The sequence below is a fragment of the Epinephelus lanceolatus genome, chromosome 5 (genome assembly GCF_041903045.1).
Source record: "Epinephelus lanceolatus isolate andai-2023 chromosome 5, ASM4190304v1, whole genome shotgun sequence".
NCBI lineage: Eukaryota > Metazoa > Chordata > Actinopteri > Perciformes > Serranidae > Epinephelus > Epinephelus lanceolatus.
This window is the reverse complement of record NC_135738.1, coordinates 26738304-26763923: the sequence shown is the minus strand read 5'-3', so window position 1 is coordinate 26763923 and position 25620 is coordinate 26738304. Positions and strand designations below refer to the sequence as shown.

The following is a 25620-nucleotide window of genomic DNA, read 5'->3' as shown; positions in this document are numbered from 1 at the left end:
TTCCCTTATATTACATTATCTTAAATCACACATTAATTCTTATATGATACGTCACTGCCATGAAAGTAGCTTTTTTGTGGAGGAAATAAAGTAAATCATTATGAATCTAACTTTATGTTCAGCTGGATTTGGATCATCCTGCCAAGCTCATTTTTATCCTACCTACAAGGCTTGGGTGGTATTACAGTATTATGGTAGAGATCCCGAAGGTATTATTTTCAATTCTGTCAAAACACAGATGTGCCTCGGTTTGTTAACTTGACATTAAGATGCTGTATTAATGCTGTATATAGTGCACAGCACACACCACCAGAGGTCAGTCTCTGCTTGTGGAACAGGCAGCTGAGCTGTGAGAGATGGTGACTGTAAATAGTGGGAATAATGTTTAAAGAGTAGTAAAAAAAGAAAAATGCTTCTGCTCCTGTTTGCAAGTATTGCATTGTAAATACAACTTTATCTCAAGCTGAATTCTTCCAACTACAAAAGTAGTTAATTGGCCACATGATTTTATTCAACACATTATCTGTTTATCTCTGCCATTGATGTGACGGTATCCGCAGTGGCAACAAGTGTCAATGGGCACTCCAATGCAAAATGAGTGCTTATTTTCCATCTATCCTATGAGCCTGAAGCATTTAAACCCTGCAAGACTTGTCTAAGTAGGTAAATTGCATGTTAGAATTGTAGGCTAGACAGTGACATACATGTCTGAATGACTTCTACAAGATACCACCCAAGCCTACTACCCACCTTATACCAATAAATTCACAAACTCATTACTTCCAGAAAACTCACAAAATTACTTTTATTAAGGGACAAGTAAAAAAAGTACATGATGTATAAAAAATACAAAACCGCTTTGTCTAACTTGTAAGCTACATAAATGCATAGCAACAGTACATGCAAGTCTAGAGTTAGGTATCCTACAATTCTGTAACATTTCTTAAGCTACAGGCTAAAAGGGAAAAAAGTACAGTTTGGTTGCAATCTATCATTCGTTTCAGTCTACATGATACAGATCCAAAGTGATGGTACAGAATAAGTTAGGTTGCACGCAACTGAACTGATGAGTAAATAAATACTTAACAACATTTCACAAATATTGACAACCAGTAATTCAACGCAACATTAAACAAAGTCTGCGTGAGAATTACATTCGATTTCTGAAGTACAAAACCGTTCTATGTATAAGCTAAAGATGAAAAGAATTCATAGTATTACACGTCTAAGCGGGGGATGCAGTGATACAAATAAATATGAAATAAATAAATAATGAAACCCATAATAAGAGCCCTGCGGCTCGCCCAACCCCGTATGTACATAACACACCCTCTGCTCCCGACAACAACATCACATGTATGAAATTTCATATTAGTGTTTAGAATACCATAAACATACATACAAATGACCTCGGACAAGCACAAGTGTCCATAGAAAACCTGCTTAGATTTGACATTGGGTGAATTTCAATGTGCTTTGGCTTTCGTTTGATAAATAAAGTAATATTAGGCTATATATCACAACACATTTGTGGTATATAAGAGGCAATGGCATAGAATTTCAACTTGTATAAAGTCTTTTACCTATTCTGACCCGGGAATGAGGGAAATCACTGATGCTGATATTGCTGAATGACTATAGATAGGTTGAGTGTTTCGCTGTTGCTGCTGTGTTGTGTGGTATTGTTATGCAAAGACATTTCTATTTTTCCTTTTTCTTTTTTTTCTTACATATAAAAATAAGTTAAAACTTCAGAGAAATGGATCCAAAAAAATAAAAGTAAGATTTACAGCTTATATAAGGCCATGCAATTTTTAGTAGACTCATGCATCAGATCATTAGGTCTCTTGGATGAGTGGGCTTGCCATTCATGCAAAATGCACTATGTGTTGCTGAGGCCACAATAAATATAGCTACTGTCCCTTTGTGTTCCTTAATACCGATCCAGAATTAACACTAGCGCTGTCTGTGACACATAATTAAGGCTGGTGTATTTGCTGTTGAAGCTGTGAATAGGCCATTTCAATGGGACCCACACACGTATTTGCGCACGGAGACAGTCTACAAACACAAACTCTTTGAGAGGAATGGATGTCAATGTGAATAGAGACAAACACAAGGGCGACTGTACAGGTCTGTGCTCTGTCAATGTAAAGTGTCATTCATTCCAAAACGAGATATCCACCATTTCAAAAAAAGAGATATCTACTCTGAACAAACAAAGTAATGCCTTTATATTAGTCATCTTAACATATATGCTTATAAAAGATCCACATTGAGAACGGCTTCAGCTGTGTGTTGAGTCATGAATTTCAAGTAGCACCCTTTTTTTTCCTGTGAGTCAGTGGATGTATTGCGTTTTGGAATAAAATCTTTTTGAATGTACCAGCAAACTAGAGCTCCAGCATTTCATCTAAAGCAGATCAAAAACACCACGGATAACGGTCCATCGTCAGGATGGTATGAATATTAAATACAAAATAAGAGACAAGGAAGTGGAAAATCAACAGTTCATAAGTTACCATTTTAACAAAATAAACAAAGCTCCAACCTCAGTGTGGAGGAGACCGAAGGGTTTTCAGCTGCGTTATGATTGAAGGCAATCTGAGGCAACTTTTTTCTGTAAGTGCTCGAAAAGAAAAAACAAAACAGCACCCCAAGATTTCTTCAGAGATGTGTGCAAGGCGGAATTCCGACTTTACCACCCGTCCTCCATCGCCGCCATGCTCCTGGCTGGAGGTGTTGTCATGGTGACACATAGCTGTGCAGGCTCTGCATTTTCCTTGCATCGTGGCATCTCCTTCACTTCCTCCTCCATCTGGGATTTGTGCCCGTTGACATCCACGCCGACTTGGCCCTCCTCTATCTCCACCTCTTCATCCTCGTCTTCCTCCTCCTCCTCTTCTTCTTCTTCCTCCTCTTGCTGCTGCTGCTGCTGCTGCCGTTGTTTGTTGCGGCAGCACGGTTTGAACAAGTGGGGGTCGATGAGCACCTCCCCGAAACGGCCCTTGTAGATTATTCCACAGCATACTTTTTGCCTGGACAAAACACAACACATTGTATTTATTGAAGTGCATGAAGCAAAAATAATTGCCTGTCTGTGGCTGTGTTTCATATGCTCTAAGCCATTTATAGCATGACATTTAAGTTCCAGTGTGCAAGATTTAGGGGCATATACAGGCAGAAATGATGTCTAATATTCGTAATTATGTTTTCATTAGTTCATAATCAGCTAAACATAAGAATCTCTGGGTGCTTTCTGAATCCCATAATTCTTCTTTTTACTTTTAGTATGTACTGCAGCTGCCCTTAAAAAGTACGTACTGTTGCATGCAGTACGTACACAATCAGGACACACTACTTTCGCATAACATTGCACCCTGAACTTTGACCCTCTTGCTTTTATATCCGTTTCCTTGGATATAAAAGAAAAACGCCACTCACCGAGTTTACCAGAGACGGAGATCAACCCAGAGAGCTCTGCAGTTGTAACTATGCAATGTGTGTGGTTTAACTATGAAATTCTCACTGCACAGATTGTAGATTCTAATATTTTATTTTCACCACAGTGAAATTACATCTGCAGCTCTCTGTCATTGTTATTTTTACTGTTGTGTCCTACTGTTGTTTTTAATCTGTATGATTATTTTGTTCACTTAAACAATTCATATTTCTGTAATTACTGTTCGACTGTTCTACAGCTGTTAATCAGCTGTCATCTATTTGCGGCTCAGTCGATGTGACGTATAGTCCGCTGCACAGAGAATTGTGGGTCAGAATAGCCAGAAAAGCATGTTGGCTTGCATACTGCAAAATTGGACAGGATGTAGTAGGACATCCTGGTATTTTTGGCATACTGCATTTGATGTACTATGTATTGGAACATACTAACACTTTTTCTGGCACACTGTACAGTATGGTAGTATGGGGATTGGATCGCACGGTTTGTGTTTTTGTTCTCGCAGCCATGTTGTTTCTACAGTAGCCCATAATGGACAAACTAAGCACTGTCTCTAGGTAGAGCCACTTGCGTTTTTGCATTTGCCACTGTAGTTCTACACACTAGACACATGTGAGAAGTTTTTGCAACCTCACCGCTAAATCCTACACAGTGGACCTTTAAAATGCAATCAAAGTAAAACTCTGACAAATATGTCAGTGCCAGAATGAATTTCTTTGCTTAATGCACACTTGGTATACAGGTACACAGGAGAATGGAGTCATGCAAAAGAAGATACTGAACTCCTGCACACGCAAGAACACTGCTCTCACATTTATTGAAAAGGCAACAGAACTTTGTCAGGCGTTAAAAGTGTCTACATTTAATTATTTAACTGTTTAAATCTTAAAAAAACAAAAGAAGACCAACCAAAACCATTGGCTGTCTGTAAAATGTAAATGTGATTTTTAGGTAATGGCCAAAGCTTGCTAAAAAAACTTAAACTTGTCCTTTCAAGGGACAGTTCACACCCACAACTAAATACATATTTTTCCTCTTGCCTGTAGCGCTAGAGACATTTCTTACTTTTAAGTTTTTCAAATGTATTTTTTGCCACTGTGAGCACCACAATACGGGGGTGTACAGGGTCCACGCTTAGCATCAACAAAACTATGTAAAAACATCCATTTATAAACTGTCACACAACTCGTGCAATATAATCCGAGACTTAGTTATCCAGTCATATGCTCAGTACTTACCAAACACATGCATTTTCACTAAAACATTATGATCTAAAACACATCACTACAATCAGTCTCACGCATGGCTGAGTAGCACGCCTGGGCACGGATGTGTGTTTTAACTCAGAGCTCAAGCCCATGTCAACATATGTTCTGGGGGTGCTACTCGTATGTGGAAATGTTGTGGGGGGGTTTTTAACCAAAAAAAGTGTACATTCGGAAAGTTCAGAACATACAAGTGGATAAAGGAGACTTGGATTATACTGCATGTGTTGTGTGGGAGTTTGTAAACACACGTTTTGATGTAGTTTTGCTGTTGGACCCTGTTTACTTCAGTCCATTTCCTCTTACCTGTTGTGCTATTTATCAACCTAGATTGCTTTGTGAGTTGTTGTAGAGATGTCTGCCTTCTCTCCGATATAATGGAAGCACGTGTCCCTTGGCTTATGGTGCTCAAAGTGCCTTTTTTTTCTTTTTTTGAAAAACCTAAAAGCAAGCAATCTCTCTAACACTACAGGTAAGAGAAAAAAATGTGTATTTTGTTGTGGGGGTAAACTGTCCCTTGAAAGGACCAGTTTTTCTCACAAATTCAAGCTAACACTAGGTGAGTAACTGATATACAAATGGTCATTTTATGGGTGAAGTATTCCTTTAAGTGGAAACATCTGTGTGGGTGGACTGTAGGTGTGTAGGGGCTTCAAGACACTGACCACTTGCCTTAAAGCCTTTAAGCATGTGAAAGCAATGCGTCATTCTGAATCCTAAATAATGAGTCAGCCCTGGTGCTCCACTGTCTGACATACCTCTTCCAGTAAGTGAGGTCCAGGAATGAGAAAACAGGAGAGCGGCTGGACCCCGGGCTGAGCTCAGTGTCTGAGCCATCATCTGACAGGTTGCTGTAGCTGGGGGACTGAGCAGGGGAAGCGCTGGAGGTGGTGCTGTGAGCATCTGAGTCTGATGGGCAGAACAAAGCGTCAGCAAAATAAGCTATTCTAAAGGAATGAATGAGTGACATGTTAGTGGAGCCAAAATGCAGGACGCACTGTTTCTTTTGAGCTCCTTCTGGAGCCTGCTGATCTGGCTCGGCCGTGCTTTCTTGGAGATGGATTTTATCTTCTTGGGCCTGGAGGTTATCTTTAGGCTGGGACCTCCTCTGGCGTCCACAACCTGTGAGCAGGAGAGGAGAAATTAGCACATTTTTTTTATCATGACCAAGCAGTAGCTCAGACATATCAGTAATACTGTGATCCAAACTCACATGGTTCCAGTTCTTCTTGGTTCCCACAGGTAGCTTTTTCCACCGTTTCACCAGGAGCACACAGGCATTACAGATTTCTCCAGATCGTGTTTCACTCAGTCTGCAAAATAATTTGTGAGGAAATTACACAGGGGAAATGTATCAGACCATTAAGATATGACACATGCAGGCGGATCTCTCTCCAGACCTCACGTGCTTTGCTACTTAGCTGTGTCTCTTACCCAAAACAGCTCCTGAAGTCTTTCTCGTACCGCTTACTGTCCGTGAAACGAGAGCTGGAGGACTTTGCGCGGCAGATACAGCAGCCGTCCAAACTCCTGTACATTTTTGGCTTATGAAAGCCAAACATCTGCGTGCAAACACAAAACCAACGATTAAAATATTAACATGTGAGGCTCGCATCAGTGTGCATGGTGTAGTAACTGCAGCACCTCCCTGCAGCCGTGCACCTCTGCTTCACATCAGAAGCGGTGTTTTATTTTAACATTTCAGTTTCTGTGATTTAACACAAACAGAGCTGGTGTTTTGCACGAAAATTTTTCAGGCAGAGCGATTTCACTGGAGCATCTCTCCGCTATGACCCACATGGGGGGGGGGGGGGAAGTAGGTCAACAGTCAGACAGCGTGTCAGACAGATCATGTCACCATGCTGTGCTCACAGGATGCATTTTGGAAACTCAAAATATAAGCACGCACTTACTCCGATCCTCCAGGCTGCCGAGGATACAGTATTTGTCACGGTTAGGTGCACACTACAGAAATATTTAACACCAGAAAAATGCAGGAATATAAACGTGTCTGGGGGAAATCAGTGGCAATGCAATAAGCACGCTGATTATGCAGAGGAATTATGATTTATGTTGCTAGGCAAAATTAAATCTCAGCAGCACATGTAGTGAACTGCGGCAAAACTGCGAGCCGCGCCCCCCAGACTGGGTTTTTTTCCTTGCCATCAGTCCTCGGGGTCCTCTAACAGTGCGGTGCCTCTGAGAGCAGACACAGAGCATTGAAACCAAAGAGCTCTCACTCTGCTGGATTTATCACACACCACTTATGTTGGGCAGTGTGGGGGGAAATATGAGAACTAGAAAACTCTGCTGGTGACTGAAGATATCAATGTGGCTATATAGCTAAAACAACAATAGAAAATCACACTGGAGTTCTTTGTAAAAATGCAAAATATGTGGAACCATATTTATTTAAAAATCATTTGTAGTCTGTAAATAATACTAAATGCACATTTCTAGCCCTGCAAAGCCAGATTTAAATGTACAAACTAATGGAAATGCATCTATGCAAGCACATGCACAGATTAACCCCATATAGTGCTCCAGCACCTGCCCTTTTGGCCTCTGACTACATATTTGCCCTTTGTGGAAGACTTTTTCCTCCATTTCTTATAAGATAAGATAAGATATGCTCTGATAAGAGCATTTGAGCTCTAATTCTGCCCCTGCCTCTCCCTCTTCGACTTCCCTTGTCACAGCCACCACAGTTGATAAACACAAATCCAGTGCCTTGCGGAGCAGCATCTACGTCTCTTACCTGCTCTTATTAGTGACAACCAGCCAGGTAATGATAGCATTTGCCCTGAGCCTCGCTGTTGTTGGCTGAATTTGTGAAATTAAGCTACTGACTGTATGGGTATTCAATCAATCAATTTTATTTATAAAGCCTGATATTACAAATCACAATTTGCCTCAGGGGGTTTTACAGCATACAACATCCCTCTGTACTTTGGACCCTCACAATTTTTATTTTTGTTTTAACAATGCTTATTAAAATAAAGTATAAAGTAAATAAGTAGTAGTAAACAGTTTCTTTCCCTGTTCTGTAGGAACACTTAACAAACAATAATCACATGCAATATCTACACTGCAATATTTTTAACCACTGTTTTTTGTGGTTTTTATTTATTTTATCCATTGCTATTATAGCTATTATATAAGTGTGTTTATGTCATTTCTAGCTGGTTGTCTTTTCACCTGTTTTTAAAAGCACTATATTAAACTTTACTATACTATATTCACTAGCTAATATCAATAAAACTTTCTATTCTATTCTAAAATTTAAATTTAAAAAAAAGATAAGTGTGTTTTACAAATAATTATGAGGGGGTGCCCTTTTTTAAGCACCTGGCCCCAAAAATGTCTGTGTACGGCACTGTATTTATGAATACTTAACTGTTAAAGAGTTTATTTGCAGAAACTTAAAAGTAAGCTTGCAAATAAAGCCACTGACTTATAACTGTTAAACCAGGAAAGTGCTTAATTTTGATAAAAATCTATTTTACACGAGTGTCCTCACTAAAGCCAAAGCAACACATGAGGTCACAAATTATATAACAGGTGTGTAACAGATACAGTGTGACGAGATAATCAGTGATAACACAAATAGATATTATCAGAATGGTATTAAAATGATGCAGTAAAGTAGTTTATGGCCTAAAATCAATGTAAATGTGTATTTTTTTTAATATAGTATAGCACTGTATCAGCTCTGCCTGTATCCTGGAGTTCAGGATACACAAGGCCGACGACATATCCACCTCAGAGTATCTCATCTGTAGGCTGTAGACGATCTCTGCAGCAGAATACAGTACGTGACGCAACTCAACATGGCAACACACTTCAAAGGCGGAGGCAGTGTGGAGAAGGGGGTGTGATGCGATTTTCCGCAAAAGCTGCAATATTAAAAAGTAAACTGTAAAAATCCTCCGGAAAGCAGTGGCGACCTGCGCGTACAGCACGTGCACTTTTAAAAACCAAAGCAGGCGCCGAGAAATACACTTGTTTTTATCGAGAGAAAAGTGCAAGTCGCCAAATTCACCGCCCACTCCAGCGAGGAAGCATGGCATGCCACACGACCTGCTTCATGCGCACCCATTTTATGATGACCGTCCCCTTGCTCGACGATGCCCGACTTTCCCCTCCCTGCCTTAACTTCGCGCAGTGAGATTAAACTCGGGCAAACACGCATTTTAAGCAAACATGTTGTTTCCAGGGCAGTTGTGGGACAATCGTGTAATTTGATCTTTACTCTTTGTTATTCCACAGCCGCGTCACTGCAACACACCACCTTCAACTACATGTGCACGAAGTTCAAAGTGGGTGTTTGTGCCATAATCTCACACTACACTACATTTCCCCACCCAAATTGAGTTTGATAAGGCGTGTGTGTGTAGTTTGTGTTTGCGGTGGCTGTTTTGTTGACAGCAGCGCCCGCGTGCTGAGACGCATCTCTGCTCCGGGTGGGCGTGAGACATCCAACTTGGCTTATTTAGCAGCAGCAGGCGTAAATGTGGAGCACACTGCAGGCGCACTACAATCAATCTGACCATCAGTGCCTTTTAGAAGTGTATATTTATGACCCTAACTATCATAATACCCGACTTTAGTGTAATTCCAGCAGCGATAAATGGGAGTGATTTCCTCCGACAGCCTGCAACAATAACAACAGCCATCTCCTGCCTGCACATGAAGCCCATCCTGACACTATTAAACACATCCACACGCCTTCCTCACACTTTGCCTGGCTACTTTAACTGTTTCAAAGGTGACCCACACACCCACTCGGCCACCAAGCAGGTCTAAAAAGCGCAATTGTTCCGAGACAACTCGAGGCTTGTTTTAAATGACACATCTTGAACACACCGCTAACACTTTAAAAACCCGTCAAAGCTCCCACCACGCGACAAAACAAGTGAAAATGGCTGCTTATCTTACCTTGTCGCGAGTTGCGTGGAGCTTGTACAAAGTAATAGTCCTTATAGCGCGTCGTTACGATGTGACTATTATGAAAATCAACCCGCATCAGTAACCCGCTCCCTTGTTGATGTCTGCGTTTGTGTGGACGGGACTCGATAGTTGTGAACGCACTGCGCATGCGTCGTATCCACACCTCCATTTCAGAGTAGGGCAGAAGGTTTTTTTCCTTTTCTTCAATCAAAGCATTTACATAAACGACGTGTGACGTGTGCGTGCGTCTGCATTCTACTGGCCTTATAAGGATGGGAACATTGCGCGGGAACAGGGGGCTCGGCCCCGGTTGCTATGGCACATTGGAGAGTGTAAGCAAGGGGGCGGGGCCTGTCGTTTTACTACAGAGCGCCAGATGGCCCGTCTGGAGGCCTACGGTTTTTAGGGGGCTCGGCGTCTAGCATGAGAGATGCGCTTTGTTGACTTGAATTGCGTGACAGCGGAGCAGATTAGTGGTAAATAAAAGGTGAGTGAAACATGGCCTCCATCCAGTGGACAGCTCAGGGCGAACAACCACTTGGATCCGCTGTTTTTTTCCCAGTAGCGAGCCAGACATGCTGCTGTCACATAACACTGCACCGGTTTCATAACAGTTACTTCAATGTATAGGCTGCTGACTGGGCTGTCACTGATAACATGAGGGGACGACTTAATGCCAATAAAAGGAGTAATAGATAGATAGATAGATAGATAGATAGATAGATAGATAGATAGATAGACTTTAATCATCCCAAATTGGGAAATTATTACCATACAGCCGCAGGTTAACTGGGCATTGCACAGGAGCACTAAAAACACATTAATACACATATCACACCAGAAGAGAGAAGTATAGCTGTTATTTAAGATATATATCTATAGACACATATGTTATAGAGTATGCCATAATAATCTGTCACTGTCAATATTTGTCTTACATGTACATAGAAATGTATACATGCACATACTGTACATCAGTGTTAGGAAGTACCTAGTTACATGTAAATAAATTACCGAAAAATTGTAATCATTTGCAGTTACTGAGAGAAAAAAAGATATGCAATTAGATTTGAGTTACTAATTAAAGAGGGATACACCCGAATATATTCTTTTTGGAAAAGAGTTTATATGTAAAATATAAAAATCATTCTGTTGCTTTGCAGCTTTATGCTGTGCAGGAATACTTTCTTGTGGCATTGTCCATTTCTGGACATTTTTCAGGTTTATTGCCCAGTTTAAATCATTTGTTAAAAAGTAATCAAAACATAATAAGATGTAATAAGTTACATTACATATGGATGGATGGATGGATGGATGGAGTTTATCCACTCCACAGAAGCACAGTAATACACGTATCAAACTAGAAGGGAGAAATAAACATCAATAGATAGATAGATAGATAGATAGATAGATAGATAGATAGTATTCTATTCTAAGTCCTACATGCTGTATATACAGTGTATAGACATGTATACATGCTCATACTGTACATTATCATCCAGTCCATGTACATCCATTCAGTATTTATTCTTTGCACTATTTATAGTTCACAACTTACAGAAAGCTTGACTTGACTAGACATTTTATTTTTATTGTTGTCAAAGGCAGTTCTGACATATAGTTATATAACATTTACACAAACACCTATTTTCCACACTTGTGTACATAATAGTCCTGTCTAATCTTCATTCGTCCAGCTTTGTTGTCCTTGTTCCTCTCTATTATGTCATTTTCTGTATAAGTACAGAAATATGAAAAAAAAGTAGTCAGATTTGTTGTAAGTGTACACACTGGCCAATAAAGGTCATTCTGAATCTCAGAGTTTGTCCTCAGTTTGCTCTCTGATTCTTAAGAGACAGCACCACAGGCTTCACAAAAGTAACTTTACTGCATTACACTACTCACACGTAGTTTGAGTCATGCATGAGGCTGTGTTTGTATGGTGTAATGGCTGCGACACTGCCAACACCATCCTCAAACTGATCTAAGGAGCTTCTGTCAGACGACACAGCCAAACACAGTGCACACACAGTAGCTGGTCCAGTTTTCATTTGGCAAACTATTAAAGTCATTGTGATTATCAGATGTAATTGGTCAAGCTTTTTTGCAACTGAAGCCATTTTACTATGTAAGAATCTCATCGTCTTTCTTCCATCATAGATTTGAGGGAATGGCACAAAAACAAAAACAATTCCCAGCCAGTTATTTCAATATTAACTTTAATCTTTGACAACACATTTCATAAATAACAATTCATTATTGCTTTCTCTAATCTTAAATGATAATAGAGGCTTGGTCATTGTGGGTTACATAGTGCTTGCAGGACAGTGCAGGAGACAGCATCTTCATAATTCTTTAGATGTTAAATTAAACGTGACATCAACATAATCCTTAGCGTTTTTTTAAGAAACTGTGCTCTATTTGTCGTCTGAGGACAACTGAACAGTCGAGAAACAAACAGCATGACTAATATCCACAGAATCAGTAAAGTGTGTCCGTAGTGGGATCTACTGTTTCACATAGACACAAACAAGATGCCTTTGTACAGAAAAATATGCCACAGATTCATTACAACATAATAACAAATGGGCACAAGTCTATCAAAGGTCTAATGAAGCAAAATATTTACAATGAGAGAGGGGGGGAAAGCTTTCTGACAAAGTGACGAGGGGTATTTGAACTGACACAACTAGGACACTAGTTTGGTTTCAGTGTTTCACCGACGGAGCACAACTCTGCAGTGTGTGACCGCAAACTGAAGTAAACAATGAGAAACAGGCAAGATGTTACACAGTATAACAAGAGCATAATAATATAACATTTTGTAACATATCATAGAGTGGGGACATTAGCTTTCTGGAGTATACTTACTAAGATATCCAATGAATGAAGTCAAGAAAATGCTCATATAATAAGGCCTGAGTCCTGATATTTCAGATCACAACACACTAAGACATAAAACAAACAGATTTTGGCCATGCATGTGCTTAGTTTAAAGTTCGAGTGCAAGCAATACAGCAGTCGGAGGAGAGTTATAGTTGGGTCGGGTACAGTTAATGGTGTGAGCTGTGAAAATATCTAGATGTGGGATTATGAATGACTCTCTCTTTCTCCTTGAGGGAACAGAATTTCACAGTGTAAACAAGCATAGGAAAAATCTGACTATTTCCTGAAGCAAATACAGTGTATAAGACATTTACATCAGTGAACAAGGCAATATGTTTGGAGCTCCAGTTGCCAGCGACGTCATCTAGTCCACTGTCCTCTTTTACAATAAAGTCACATTTCTCAAGTGTGTGAATGTACTCATTTTTCCCGCAGATGGAGAGATGAATATTTTAACCCATCTGCATTTCTGCAGCAGGTTACAGAGCAGGGGCTTATCGGTCAGGGTCAGAGGTCAACTCCTTTGACCAGTGCAGTCTCCAGGGTGATGGTAAACTCGTTGAGTGTGTGCAGGATGCGGGAGAGGGAGTGTACAGCAGCTCGGTCCCGCAGCAGAGCACCTTCCTCGTATGTCCGCACTGTCAAGGGACAGTCTGCCAGCAGGGGGAGCCACTGAGAGAGAAGCCGGTCCCTGTCGAGAGGAACGGGTCAGTGGTCAGTCTAAGTTAGTAGTTCATCGAAAGGTGAATTAACTGACGACAAGACAGAATGAGCACCATGTGTCTTCTCTTGAACCAGCTTTTAACCACAAGAAACTACCACAAGATGCTTTCAGTGTTTATTAACCTGAATGTTCACACAGGCATTGCACACAACACCCCGCCAAAATATAATATATATATATATATATATATATATATATATATATATATATATATATATATATAATATATAATATATAATATATATATGCTTGTATATATATAATATATTAGATTGATCTCACTCTTTTAAAGATATTTAGTTTTAGTGACAGAACATATAAAGAGAGAAACAGAAAATGTGACTAATTTTCAGGTGATTATACACAAATTAAAACATAGTTCTAAATATTATTTACCATTTCTGGCAATAGATGCCTCTAAATCCTACACACTGGACCTTTAAGTGCAACAAAATGTTATTTTTGTTAATCTGTATTAATCTTACACAAAGATATGAATGCTTCTTCTGCATCTCTCGTCACACCATTAGAAGACAAAGGCCGACACTTTACATTTTCTGAACTGAAGGTTACATAAACTAATGGAGTGCCCGTTGGCCTCCAGCATTGCTACTTTCAGCTTTCGCAAGAACAACTAACACAAACAAATTCCCCCTCGAAAGTGGGCTTCCCTGGGTCCTGAGTATTATTTACACCATGACATCATTGCATCCCCTTGCAATGCTAAAGTATACTCCACATTCAGGTGCAGAGGCTCACACAAACATTTTATGGCCTCAAAGTTAAAGTGCAGCTATTTCCAGAGACTCAAGTTTTAATCCTGGAAGTTACATCACCAAAGCTTGAAATGTTTGAGTTTGCTACAATGTAACAACACTGGTCTCTCTTTCTTCATCTGTTCTTGAATGTACTGTAATACATGGATGTATAAAGAGACCTGGATACAGCGTTGGAGACGGTATCCTGTTCATTCCTATGCAAGTTGCGCAGTTGTGCATGAAGCTAGAAACGTTCAACTGCTGCATATAAGATTACCGGGATGATCCATGCTGCTTCCGCATCATTGGGCCCATGGAGCAAGCGCACTCAAGACTTCGGTGTGACACTCTACTAAACTGAATGGGGATAAAATGATTCAATGATGCGTCTTCTAGACTTTCTAAATGTTATCAGACTGAATGGATCAAATCTTGATAGTGAAATAAGTCATTTTGCCAGGGTTGCAATGCTCAAAAAAAAAAAAAATGTATCCACTGATTTATAGACGTCTCTTTCACATCATAAGTCTATGGGGAAAATGGTTTGGGCCGCAGGGCATCACATGACAGATGCTGCAGTTGTTTTTCCACTGTGTGGCCACTATGAGGATTGGCTTCAAAGACTGGTGCACCTCTTGGGAGCCTGATTGTAGCTAGCAATGGAGAGTGAGCTGTACCCAGCATGCCTTATGGGGTTGCGACAGTTAATAAGGGTACCCTCTCAATACACTACACAGTGTGTAAATAACCCACAGCTAATAAATACTGTATGTCCTGTAGATGTCGAGCTCACACTCAGCACTGCACTTCCTCTGGTCCTCAGCAATACACCCACCAAGTGTGAAGTCAATTGGATGAACGGTTGTCAAGAAAATCAAAGGACAGACAGACAGACAGACAGACAGAGAGTCCTTTCACTTTAGTGAGATGGTTCAGTGTGGGAAAACCTCTGAGTGCAGTTATGCTGCAGGCTGCTTCCTCTGGGCCTCAGGAAGGAAACTATATCACATTTGCCTGACACACTATAATAACCAGGATGCTTTAAATCACATAATCCAGTGGGGATAATATTCTTAAACCGTCTCCCTATTTCGGCATAAATATGTGTTTTAGACTTACTACATTGGAGTAGTCACATAAGCATCAGTCCCATTATACTGCTATTGTTGAATTACAAACAAAACGATGACTCACCTGATTCCCAAGCAGACAAACAGCTGGAACTTGCCCTCTTTTCCAATGTTTCGTGGCGAGGCATTGATGGCATTGACGTAGTGGCACAGTGAGTCGCAGGGTGGACCCTTTGTCAGTGTGGATCCATGCAGGTCACCCATCTGATCAGCTGTCTCCATGGAAACGACTGCCTTCTCTGTGGGAGGGAGATGGTCATACTGTCAGTTCATGACTTATTCATTTACAGACAATAAAGGGAAAACAAGGCTGGGGATAGGGAGTTTAACACTGGTTGTTTAAAAATCTCATCAATCATGCGTTGTTGGATGCAATTTGATAGGTGAAATTCATATTTATCACCACTAGATGGAGACAGGACACAGACATCAACGAGATGTAAAACATCAGGTTTAATGGACTCACACTCGCCGTACTTACCCACAAAGTCCCACACAAACACATTCCTCTGGAAAAGACGGTTAGGTTTGAGCCCATGCAGGAGGAACTTCTCCAAGGAAAGCACCAACCCTCCTTCACCACATAACAAGAATGTCAGGTTTCCCCTCTGGGATGACAGAAATGGGGGCAGAGTTAATAGAGGCCCTGTAAGCAAGAGGCTCATTTTTCAGCTCCAGCAAATCCTCTCATATTCAATTTTCCAAAATCCTCCACAGCAGATTTGTTTATTTCCTAATCTAAAAGACTCTTCTTTCTATTACTGAGAGGAAGTAAACAGAGCAAAGCATGCTTGTACATTAAAGGCCATGCACTAAAGATGTTATTACAGTGAATGGGAGGCCCATTACTGATAAACTAAAGTGACTCATCAAGTCTCTTCAGTGCTTTCCAATTGCTGTTGAGATGAGAGAGGCTAGTCTGATACATGAAGCGATACAAATGAGGCCTGGGCTGGAGACGCCGGGGTAACAAACCATGTTGGAGATAAAAATAACACAAGCAGGAGCTTCACAGTCTCACCCATCGCTGCATGAGATGCTTTGCACTAAACATTTTAACCCCATTTCAGCTAAATGACCCAACACGTTAAATGAATTTGGTTGAATGTTTTATTTACAGTCACATACCTCTTGTTCGGGTTTGTGGAAGTGTTTAACAAGGTTATTTGCTGCCTCCCTCATGTCCTCTTGTACTTCGACAGACAGCATTCCTGACAAGACAAATCCAGAATAGTTGACAAAAAAGAAACTGAAACATGAGTATTAGTGATGACAAACAGGAGGGGAAGTGGACAGGAGCTGAATAGAAAGGTGATACAGGAACAGAATCTGTTATTGTACCAACAACTAGGTCAGCTATTGTACTAAAGAATGTGTTCTTTGTGAGCACGCACTGCTTCGGCTGCCAAGCGATCCCAGCACTGCCCGCACACTCTGAGAAGGAGAGGCCAGCTCCGGAGGCGTCCCTGTCCACCTGCCAGCATCCTCCTCTCCACCAGGTGACACCAGCTGACCAATGAGGACTCTTTCCAAGCTGCCATCGCCCACGCCTTTCCCCAGCCACCGGCCGCATGGGAACCTGGAAGGAAAGAAGACACAGTGTTTTATTAGGTCCAACTTTAAAAACATTTATTACACAAGGACATGACGTCGGTAAGAGCCATCTGTTCAAATCAGCTAGCATAGTGTAGTGAGTGTGCATTGAATAATTTCAGTTTAGATAACTCACACAGGTTTTCTAGGGTGATACATGATGTATTTTTAGACTAATTTGCTTTTTATGAGGCAGCAGCTGCTTTCAGTTCATGACAACATGATGTTAAATAAACTGCAGAGACTTAAAAAAATACGCTCCAGATAGGGTATCCATCACAGTGTACATGATCAGCAGCACCACAAAAGGGTGGCCTGGGGTGGCCCCCCCATGCTTGTTCCCCAGGAAATGCTTTGTTCCACATGCTGTGTTTACACTACGAACCATAATGCTAAAACTTGACCAGCTACGTTATTGCTGAATTGCCGCTGAAGTGTTGCTCAAGCACTCGTTAACATAATTACATCGTCAGGGGCTTGTGTGTGTCTCCTACTTGCCACAAAGAACCTCAACTGAACGCCATTAAAGCATTAAAGCTGAAGCCTCATTTTAACATCATATTTCGCCACCTCATTGCATCCCACGTGCACATATTGCACATAAAGCTAGCATAGTGTCAGCTAACCGAGCTGAATAGCACAGTACCGCCGCTAGAAATAGAAACATATGATGTGCTTGATGCTTCACTGAGTCATTGGAGCGCTGAAAAAGTTGAGGCCAGCTCAACTTTTGTCTGTAGCTCATCACATCCGTCTGCAGCCAAGTGTCGGGTGTCAATTTGTAGCTTCATGTCACCAATTTTCATTGCAGATGAATTGTAGCTTGTTGCTGTTTCGCATGTAGTGTGAATAAAGCATTACAATCAACATACTCACTCAAATTAAAGCTGTCTGAAAAGTAATGACACATTAAGGCCACAGATATACTTGCTTTTAACTACGTGTTCACATTTTCATGATGTAGCCTCACGTATCCTGCGGCTGTTTGGAGTGCTGGTTGTGCACGTTCTATGAAATTAATGCAACATGTCCGTGAAATTCAGTACACAAATGAAAGGCAGGGGCAGTGTTGGCAGAAAGAAAGACATATACTGGCTACTGTAACCACGTGTTTGACACATCCCATCTATGATGGCACCGCCTGTTGCGATCCGCTGTGATCTCAGATATAACAATATAGTAGTCTCCTCGAGTGTCACCACGTTTGTTGTTTACATAATGCAAATCTGGAAGTTATATACGTCTGAGTTCTCTTGCGTGCCCTCTAGTGGAATGCCCCAGTAACACAGAATTATGTAAGCAAGTTTGTGAATAACTGCATTCACGATGCAGCCGGCTGCCTTCGCGAAGACGTGCTTAAAAAGCAAGTATATCTGTGGCCTGAAAGAGGATGGTTGTGAAACTCAAAATGCTAACTGTGCCAGTACTAGTCTATGCGCATCAGATAATTAGTAGGGATGTAAATCACCAGTTTCATCACGATACGATATATCGATTCTTTGGACAACGCTACAATATTTGCCGATATTACAATGCTGCCATGATACGATTTCAATTCAATGTGATTCAGGGGTCTACCATCGAGACAATATTATAAGCCCATTTAACACAATCTGTCTGCTACCCTTTTCTTTTTTACTTTTGGCCATAAAAGATAATAACGACACAGAAATAATAAGTGACTAATAAGTAATAATCACTGACTTCACTAACACACACAAAAGAGCACATTAAGTCGCTACATCTCCTGACAGAACAGCTCGGTTGAATTTCAGCCTGCATGCACGTTATTTCAGCCCAACATTGTCGAAAGAGAGCAGCTTATGTTGCTGTATTTAGAAGTTAGTGAAGTGAGATGCTCAACCAGGCAGGTATGTCTTGTTTTATCTCGTAACGACATTATTCACATATGGCATGTGTTCCGTCTGTTGTCCCGTATTTTCTCCATAATAAATAATATTTCCACACTGCTGATTTATTCCTGAATAAATAACGTTATCCTCATCGTCTTTCTCTTGACTGCTTGCCATCTGTCTGCTGCTGTTTGACGGTGACAGAGAATTTCAAAATAAAAGCGCATCCTAAAGATGATGATACTGGATCGTTGATCATTCAGTCGATATATCAATCCAGATCGATGGATCATTACACCTCTAATAATTAGTAACATTAACTGTAAAATAAGAAATCAAAGTATAACATTATGCGATTCCTTAACTCTCCATGTTGACATAGTTTACTTGTTTACAACTAGCCTACATACTTCAACAGCACAACAGAATTTCCGAAATTCAGTCATGGCTTTCTGTTTTAGTGTGCCACCCCAAGATTTTTAGTGGCCCCATCTGTAAACCCTAGAAAAAATTTTGGGGTGCCACTGTATGTGCAGTTGCTTATTTCCTGTGTCTGCATTATGTTATCGTGTGAGAAAGCTGCTTTTGCATTTAAGTATTTGACAGTGGATCATTCAGAGGTCATCAAATCTTTATCAAGCAGAGAGCTGTTGTTGTTGCCACTGTGAGTGTTTGGCGATGACACCAGGGTCAATTAAGAAGCTTACTTGTAGGTGTGTCCAGTGATCTCATTATAAACCATCACACAGTCGATCAGACACTTGGCCAGTAGGCCCGAGTTCTCCTGTCCCAGCTGCAGAGTGCTCAGCCTGCCCAGGTTCTTACACTGAAATGAAAAGCATGAACCACAGTGAGTGCATCTAAGCATGCGTCTCTGTCAGACACGATGTTGACCTTACTGCTGCAGAGCGCACACAAACCTGGAAAAAAATCTCCTGCGTATTCTTCGGGATCTGTCTAACCCCTGAATCACCCAGCTCTCCTGACACGCACACCCAAGGGTCAACTGTTGCCATTGCAATGCTCAGCTTCTTCATGGGTATTATAACCACACGGTATGGAATACCTGGAGACACACAAGAGATCATGAGCAGAGTGTTATTCATTCATGTCATTTCTTTCTCACAATACTCTGGGTAAAAAGGATTTTCACAGCATTGGTGCAGTTTCAGTGTCTATTGTTTGAGGCTCTGTGTGAGTCCATGGGATACTGGATGTAATTCAAGTACAAAAGGCCAGTGGGTGGAGCCCAAAGGAAAACTTCAGTGTCCTTGAAAGCTTTAAAGCTGCCAGTAAATTCCAGCATTTTGTTGTTAAAGTTTACAGGACTCACTGATGGAGGTGAAGACGCGTGTGAAGCAGAGGTAGTCCACAGTGTTGAGAGAGAGCAGGTGGAACAGAAACTGCTCCCTTTCTTCCTCACAGAGCAGGAATGCATGAGGTTTATACAGCTGCCTGTTGGGGGACGAGAAGAAAGGGAAGACGATCAGTCAAAATCCTGAGACTGACCATAAATGACACCCAGAAACATTAGACTTGTGTCTACTTGTCTTAAAAGTCAGTCATGAGTAATGTCTGACCTGAGCAGCTCCTGGTTTGTAAGCAGCTCCTTAAGGTGCTGTGATAGCATCTTCTTCTCCAGAGCCAGGTGGATCCAGGCCCGAGCCTGACCCACCTCAGACAGACCCTCACTCATGGTCTGGATAAACCTGGAAGAACAAAAGTGGAAAACAAGCTTTAATGCTCAACTTTTTCTCAGAACATTGTATCTAATGATGATTTAGACGTTTGATTTTGCATCTACGAGAAAAATGTGCCTGTGACCAAGATATACACACTATGGAAGCCAATTTCCACCAATATGGTGGAAAAAAGATCCTGTGAGTCATTATTATGAGACACTTTCTCAAAATAATAAATTAGTATCTCAAAATAATAAGAAACACAAGTGAGTAAGTTAATGTCTCAAAATAATGACTAACCACTTTAAATAATGAGAAGTTTTCTAAAAAACCTATCCTAAAATAATAAAATAATGAGTTAATATGTCAAAAAAAAAAGATTTAACATCTTGAATAATGAGAAGTTTTTCAGAATAATGACACAGTATTTAAAATGAGAAAAAAATAGTTAGATGAAAAAAACTAGATGAGCAATAACTTTTTGAAACTAAAGAAAAACGAGATTCTTTTAGTTAGCCCCAAGCTAAAAGCTAAAAGAGATCTACTCTCCTGCAAACTTGTGCATCTGGCTCCTGAGATTAAATCTGAAATAACATGCCTGGGCATTATTTTTGATTCAGATTTAAACTTTAATTCACAGAAGACAGGAGACCAAAACAGTTTTTTATCACTCAAGAAACATCACCAAGGTACGGCCATTTCTATCCTATAAAGATGCTTTTATTTTAAACAAACTAGATTATTGCGATGCTCTTTTTACTGGCCTTCCAAAACAGTCAATTGAAAAATTTCAACTTATCCAGAATTGTGCTGCTCGACTTTTCACCAAAACAAGGCGAGAGAGAGCGCATTACCCCAGTTGTAGCTTCACTCCACTGGCTCCCAGTATCTTTTAGAAAAGATTTTAAGGGTTTTTTGTTGTTTTTTTTTTTACTTGTTCTCAAAGCTCTTAATGGTTTGGGACCGGCCTACATTGCAGGCTCACTGTTGTTTTATAATCCTTCAGGAGCTCTCAGATCCTCTGCTGCTGGATTTTAAATACATGCAATTATACACACAAGAAATTAGGCAGCACAGCTTTTGTTAACCATGCTTCAGAACTATGGAGAGATGTGGGCTTGGTGAACATTTTAAAACGACAGCTGAAATATTTTTTGTATTTATCTAGTCTGACTTTTAACTAATTCATGTAATTCTTATTATTATTTTATATTTATTGTGCTATTTTTTACTATTCTTACTGGTCTCTGTTTTCATTACCTTAACTTTTATATTTTGTTTATCACTGACTGTCTTTTTGTCTGCTCTTGTCCTTTTTGCTTTTGTGTTGCATCTTTTTTGTAAAGCTGCATCCCTTGTATGAAAAGTGCTCAATAAATAATGTTATTTTTTATCAAAATAATGACATAGTATCTCAAAATGATGTCACAGTATTTCAAAATGACTGCAACTCGGTGTAAAGTAGTATCACAAAAATAATGACTTAGCATCTCCTGACTTGGTATCTCAAAATAATGAGTCAGTATCTCTCAATGAGTTAGTGTCTCAAAAATAACGACTTAGTATCTAAAAATAAAGCTTTTAATTATTATTATAATCAATATTTAAAAAACAACAACAACTAATTATTAACTCATTATTTTGAGTAAGTTTCTCATAGTTATTTTTTTCCATTACAAAGCTAAGTTTTAATCTTATTTTTTCCTTCACTGGTGGAAATTGGCTTCTACAATATCCAGAACAAAGCCTGGAGATATAATGCATGAGCAGCATATGAGTTTTTAAAAAGATTTTGTCTTCATCTAAACTTCAGCCAGAATATCAGTTATTTGAAAGAGGAAATGAAAGATTTTTTCCTGCCTTTTTTAATAAAACACAGACTTTAAACACACACAAAGCCTCCCACACAGATGCACCACTCTTTCCAACATCAAAGTATGCTCGCCCTCGTTACCTCATGTCCTGTATTAACGTGGCTCCTCTCAGGAGCAGAGCGCCATCATCAAACGTCCTCTGGTCTGAACCATTAGACCCTGAACAGACAGCAAGTTAAACCCCAGTTATCATCCGACTCTTAGCTCAGTGATTTATATAAGAAAAACAAGTCGGTCAGGTTGTGCTCTGACCTGGAGACTCAGCTGGTGCCTCCGTCTTCCCCCAGGCCGCCTGGTAGTGAAGCAGATGGGACCAGAGAGCGGACTTCCCCTGTTCACAATAAACACACTTGTCAATATCCAGCCTGTTCGTACAGTCACCTCTTTTAACGCATGATGTGAATTTGTTTACATGTTTTTATGTAGGTCATCTGAGCTGACGATAAGTCATGTTAAATCATGTGTCTGACCTGTTTCAGCTGCAGACCGTGGCCCCAGGTTCTCTCCAGCAGGTCACACAGACCGTGGATGAGTGTGTTTTCCTGCAGGCCTGTGATGTTGGCTTCTCCCTGACCCAGTTCCACACTCTCCTTCCCCATCCGCTCCATCAACATCCGCTTGGTCTAAAGAGAAGAGAGAACATTTGGTACCATTAACCTTGAACCTGGATTTAAGAAATCAGTGACATCAGTGCCTCCATCACCACGCAGAGAGAGCGCTCACCTTCAGACGACACTCGCTCAGCAGCCCGTCAACAAACTCTCTGTGAGTCTCACTGACGGCTTGAGGCGATGGATCAAGAAGCTTAGACTGGCGGAGGTTCTTCCTCGCAAATGTGTGCTTCTGTTGAAAAAACAAATGGTAATAAATCAGACACAGGCATCCAAAGATCTTAGTGTGTGTGTGTGTGTGTGTGTGTGTGTGTGTGTGTGTGTGTCTGTGTGGACATGTAAAGGTACCTGTCTCTGTTCATTGTCCACTCCTGAGTGTTCAGCCTTTGATCTCTTGGTGTCAGTCCTGCGTGATGAAACACGACCGGACCACCTGTTCACCAGGACAACATCGCAAAATATTTCACTACAACACAACAGTATGTGTTTCTCCAATTCATGTATCTTGCTCTGTACATTATTTTATGCTCTGTACGGTGATCTTTGGCATTTTGTAAGGCACGTTTTAAAATGAAATGTATCATCTTAATTATTATTTACGAGTTTTTATTTTTGTTTGATTTTTAATTTTAGCTTTTAGTTCAATTTGGTTTCAGTAAGTTTCCAGAGTGGCTTTGCTAAGCTAGTTTAGTATATATTTAGTAATATTTAGTTTTAGTTTAGTTTTTATTATTATTATTATTATTATTATTATTATTACATCATGGGAGGTATTTTTCAGAGGCCAGATTTAAGAGGTTCAAAGAAGGTAGTACAATAGAAACCCACCACTTTGTGAAGCCAGTTGACTCACAGTGATGCACACATCCCAGTCCTAATGAACACATGCATCAACGCCTCCTCATGCTTGTTGTGTTGACAAATTTGACCAGATTGACAAAGACTAAAACTGAAGACATTTTCTGTATATTTCTATTTTATTTTAGTTAGATTTGTTAAGTACACAATATCGCTCAGATGGTTTTTTTTACAATGTATTTCGATAGTTAATTGTAGTTTTTAGTTTAGCTTTAGTTCACTATAAAAACCTTGGTGCTATGGAGTTGCTGTATTTAAAATACATGCCTGTGTGTATTTTTGTGGGTAGTAATAAAGTAGACCCTGACAACTAGTGATATCATAATGCAGTAGTTTCCATCATTTATTGTCTGACGTACACACAGCCCCCATCAGATGAGCTCAACTATCCTGTCCTTGGTGTGGCAGGAGCATTTATTCATTACCTTAAAGGCAAGGCAGCTTTATTTGTGTAGAGCATCTCATACAGAAGGACAATCCAAAGTGCTTTACAGAGGAATAAAATATAAAACATAATAAAGGATACAGAAAAGAGGAAGAGGAAGAGTTTAACTATAAAACTACTTATCCATTACTTTAAGCTAACTTTATGAATTATTTGTAAATTAATTTTGGATTATCTTTAATGATTCATTGTGAGAAAAAGTTGTTTATGTTTATGTTTATTTTCCTCCTAAAGTTTGTAGATATTTTGGTTTAATTCAATGGCGTAACTTTGTTTTGAGAAATATGGGGGACACAGTAAAACTGAGGGTATGGGGTCCACCCCAGATATAAAATGTGTGATTTGATTACTTTTATTACATTTTTCCATACATTTATGGGCTACGGTTGTTGGTCATCATACCATAATCTGCCACAATAATACTAAATATGCAAAATATGTTACTCCTTTATGGCACTTTTTAAGTAAGTACATCAGAGCAAAATCAGCAGTGCAATTCATATTCCCAGACAGAATCTGACAGTTGGACAAACAGTGGTGTATTAAAGACAAATTCTGGGTGTAAAAAATGAGACGTTTTGGAAAATTGGGGAGATACAAATGGGGTTTTGAGGGGAGGTGACAACATGTTCCTCCTGTCCCCACTGGAAATTACATATACAGCCTTGTACAACCGCTGGACCTGGGTTATGAGTACTCGTAATTGTGAATCACTGTTCTGATGTATTCTCACTGAATAACAGCAGTAACCAAAAGCTCACTTGTTCGTGTTTTGTCCCTGTGCGAGCACATCAGCCTGCAGCTTAGGGAAGTAGCCTGGCTGGTGACGACCCTGTCCGATCCTCATGTCCAGCAGGTGGGGGTGTATGGCTGTGTGGTCGGCCTTCAGCAGCCTGCGCTCCACGGCCTGAGCTGCAGACACAAACACCGCGACGGTTAAGATCCAACAGGGCTATCTGCTGTAGATAAGATGAGTCATGAAACGACAAGTGAGGACATGTGCCTCACACTTAACGGCGTCTGAACATCTTATACTCAAGTGTGCTACTCAGTTTGTTTATTTGCACGGAGATTCACAGGAGGACGGGAACAAACAGTGTACAACAGCACAGAGTAATTCAGTGTAACTGAGTGAGTAAGATGGAGGCAGAGATGGAGCGACATCTCTGAAGCAGAGTCTAAATGTGAACAATGATACAGCCAGATTGGGATGCAAGCAGTGAATTTGCAGCAGAGAGGTTGGCACAACTTCAAAGCCGAAGCCGCAGTTTTCATGGGACTCAAAGCCCTGTCCTCCGTTTATACCGCATAATGCTCATCCCCTCCCGTATCCTCTAGCTCACCCCTCTCTAATTCTTTAATTCCCTAACTCTACCCATCTATCCCCCTCAAATAATAACCCATCCCTTTTTTGTTTTAATAATTCATCAGATTATTTGATTTCCATTTAAGAAACGTTTCCATCAGCTGCCATTTGAATCGTGTTTGAATTGTTAAACATTCTGGCACACGAGTCCCCTTTTTGGAAGAT

General features: G+C 40.3%; 2 protein-coding genes across 2 annotated transcripts in view; both read right to left on the bottom strand.

Moving 5' to 3' along the window:
- Window positions 1-780: 780 nt before the first annotated feature.
- Window positions 781-9802, bottom strand: sinhcaf (SIN3-HDAC complex associated factor). The gene is made up of 6 exons (XM_033636095.2): window positions 9664-9802; window positions 6160-6287; window positions 5939-6038; window positions 5724-5847; window positions 5484-5634; window positions 781-3038 (listed from the first exon to the last, which is right to left on the bottom strand). Exons 2-6 carry the CDS (start codon window positions 6285-6287, stop codon window positions 2699-2701), a joined length of 843 nt encoding a protein of 280 aa, XP_033491986.1. The 5' UTR covers window positions 9664-9802; the 3' UTR covers window positions 781-2698.
- Window positions 9803-11877: 2075 nt separating this feature from the next.
- Window positions 11878-25620, bottom strand: part of LOC117262407 (DENN domain-containing protein 5B-like) — a 28153-nt gene continuing 14410 nt past the window's right edge. Inside the window, exons 7-21 of the mRNA XM_033635353.2 lie at window positions 24851-25001; window positions 23135-23219; window positions 22899-23018; window positions 22646-22798; window positions 22428-22506; window positions 22256-22334; window positions 20200-20328; window positions 19953-20074; window positions 19540-19685; window positions 19327-19445; window positions 16568-16752; window positions 16302-16384; window positions 15655-15781; window positions 15238-15412; window positions 11878-13252 (exon numbers count right to left, since the gene is read on the bottom strand). Coding sequence (XP_033491244.2) covers window positions 13069-13252; window positions 15238-15412; window positions 15655-15781; window positions 16302-16384; window positions 16568-16752; window positions 19327-19445; window positions 19540-19685; window positions 19953-20074; window positions 20200-20328; window positions 22256-22334; window positions 22428-22506; window positions 22646-22798; window positions 22899-23018; window positions 23135-23219; window positions 24851-25001 — 1937 coding nt within the window. The 3' untranslated portion in view covers window positions 11878-13068. The remainder of the gene's footprint in view (window positions 13253-15237; window positions 15413-15654; window positions 15782-16301; window positions 16385-16567; window positions 16753-19326; window positions 19446-19539; window positions 19686-19952; window positions 20075-20199; window positions 20329-22255; window positions 22335-22427; window positions 22507-22645; window positions 22799-22898; window positions 23019-23134; window positions 23220-24850; window positions 25002-25620) is intronic.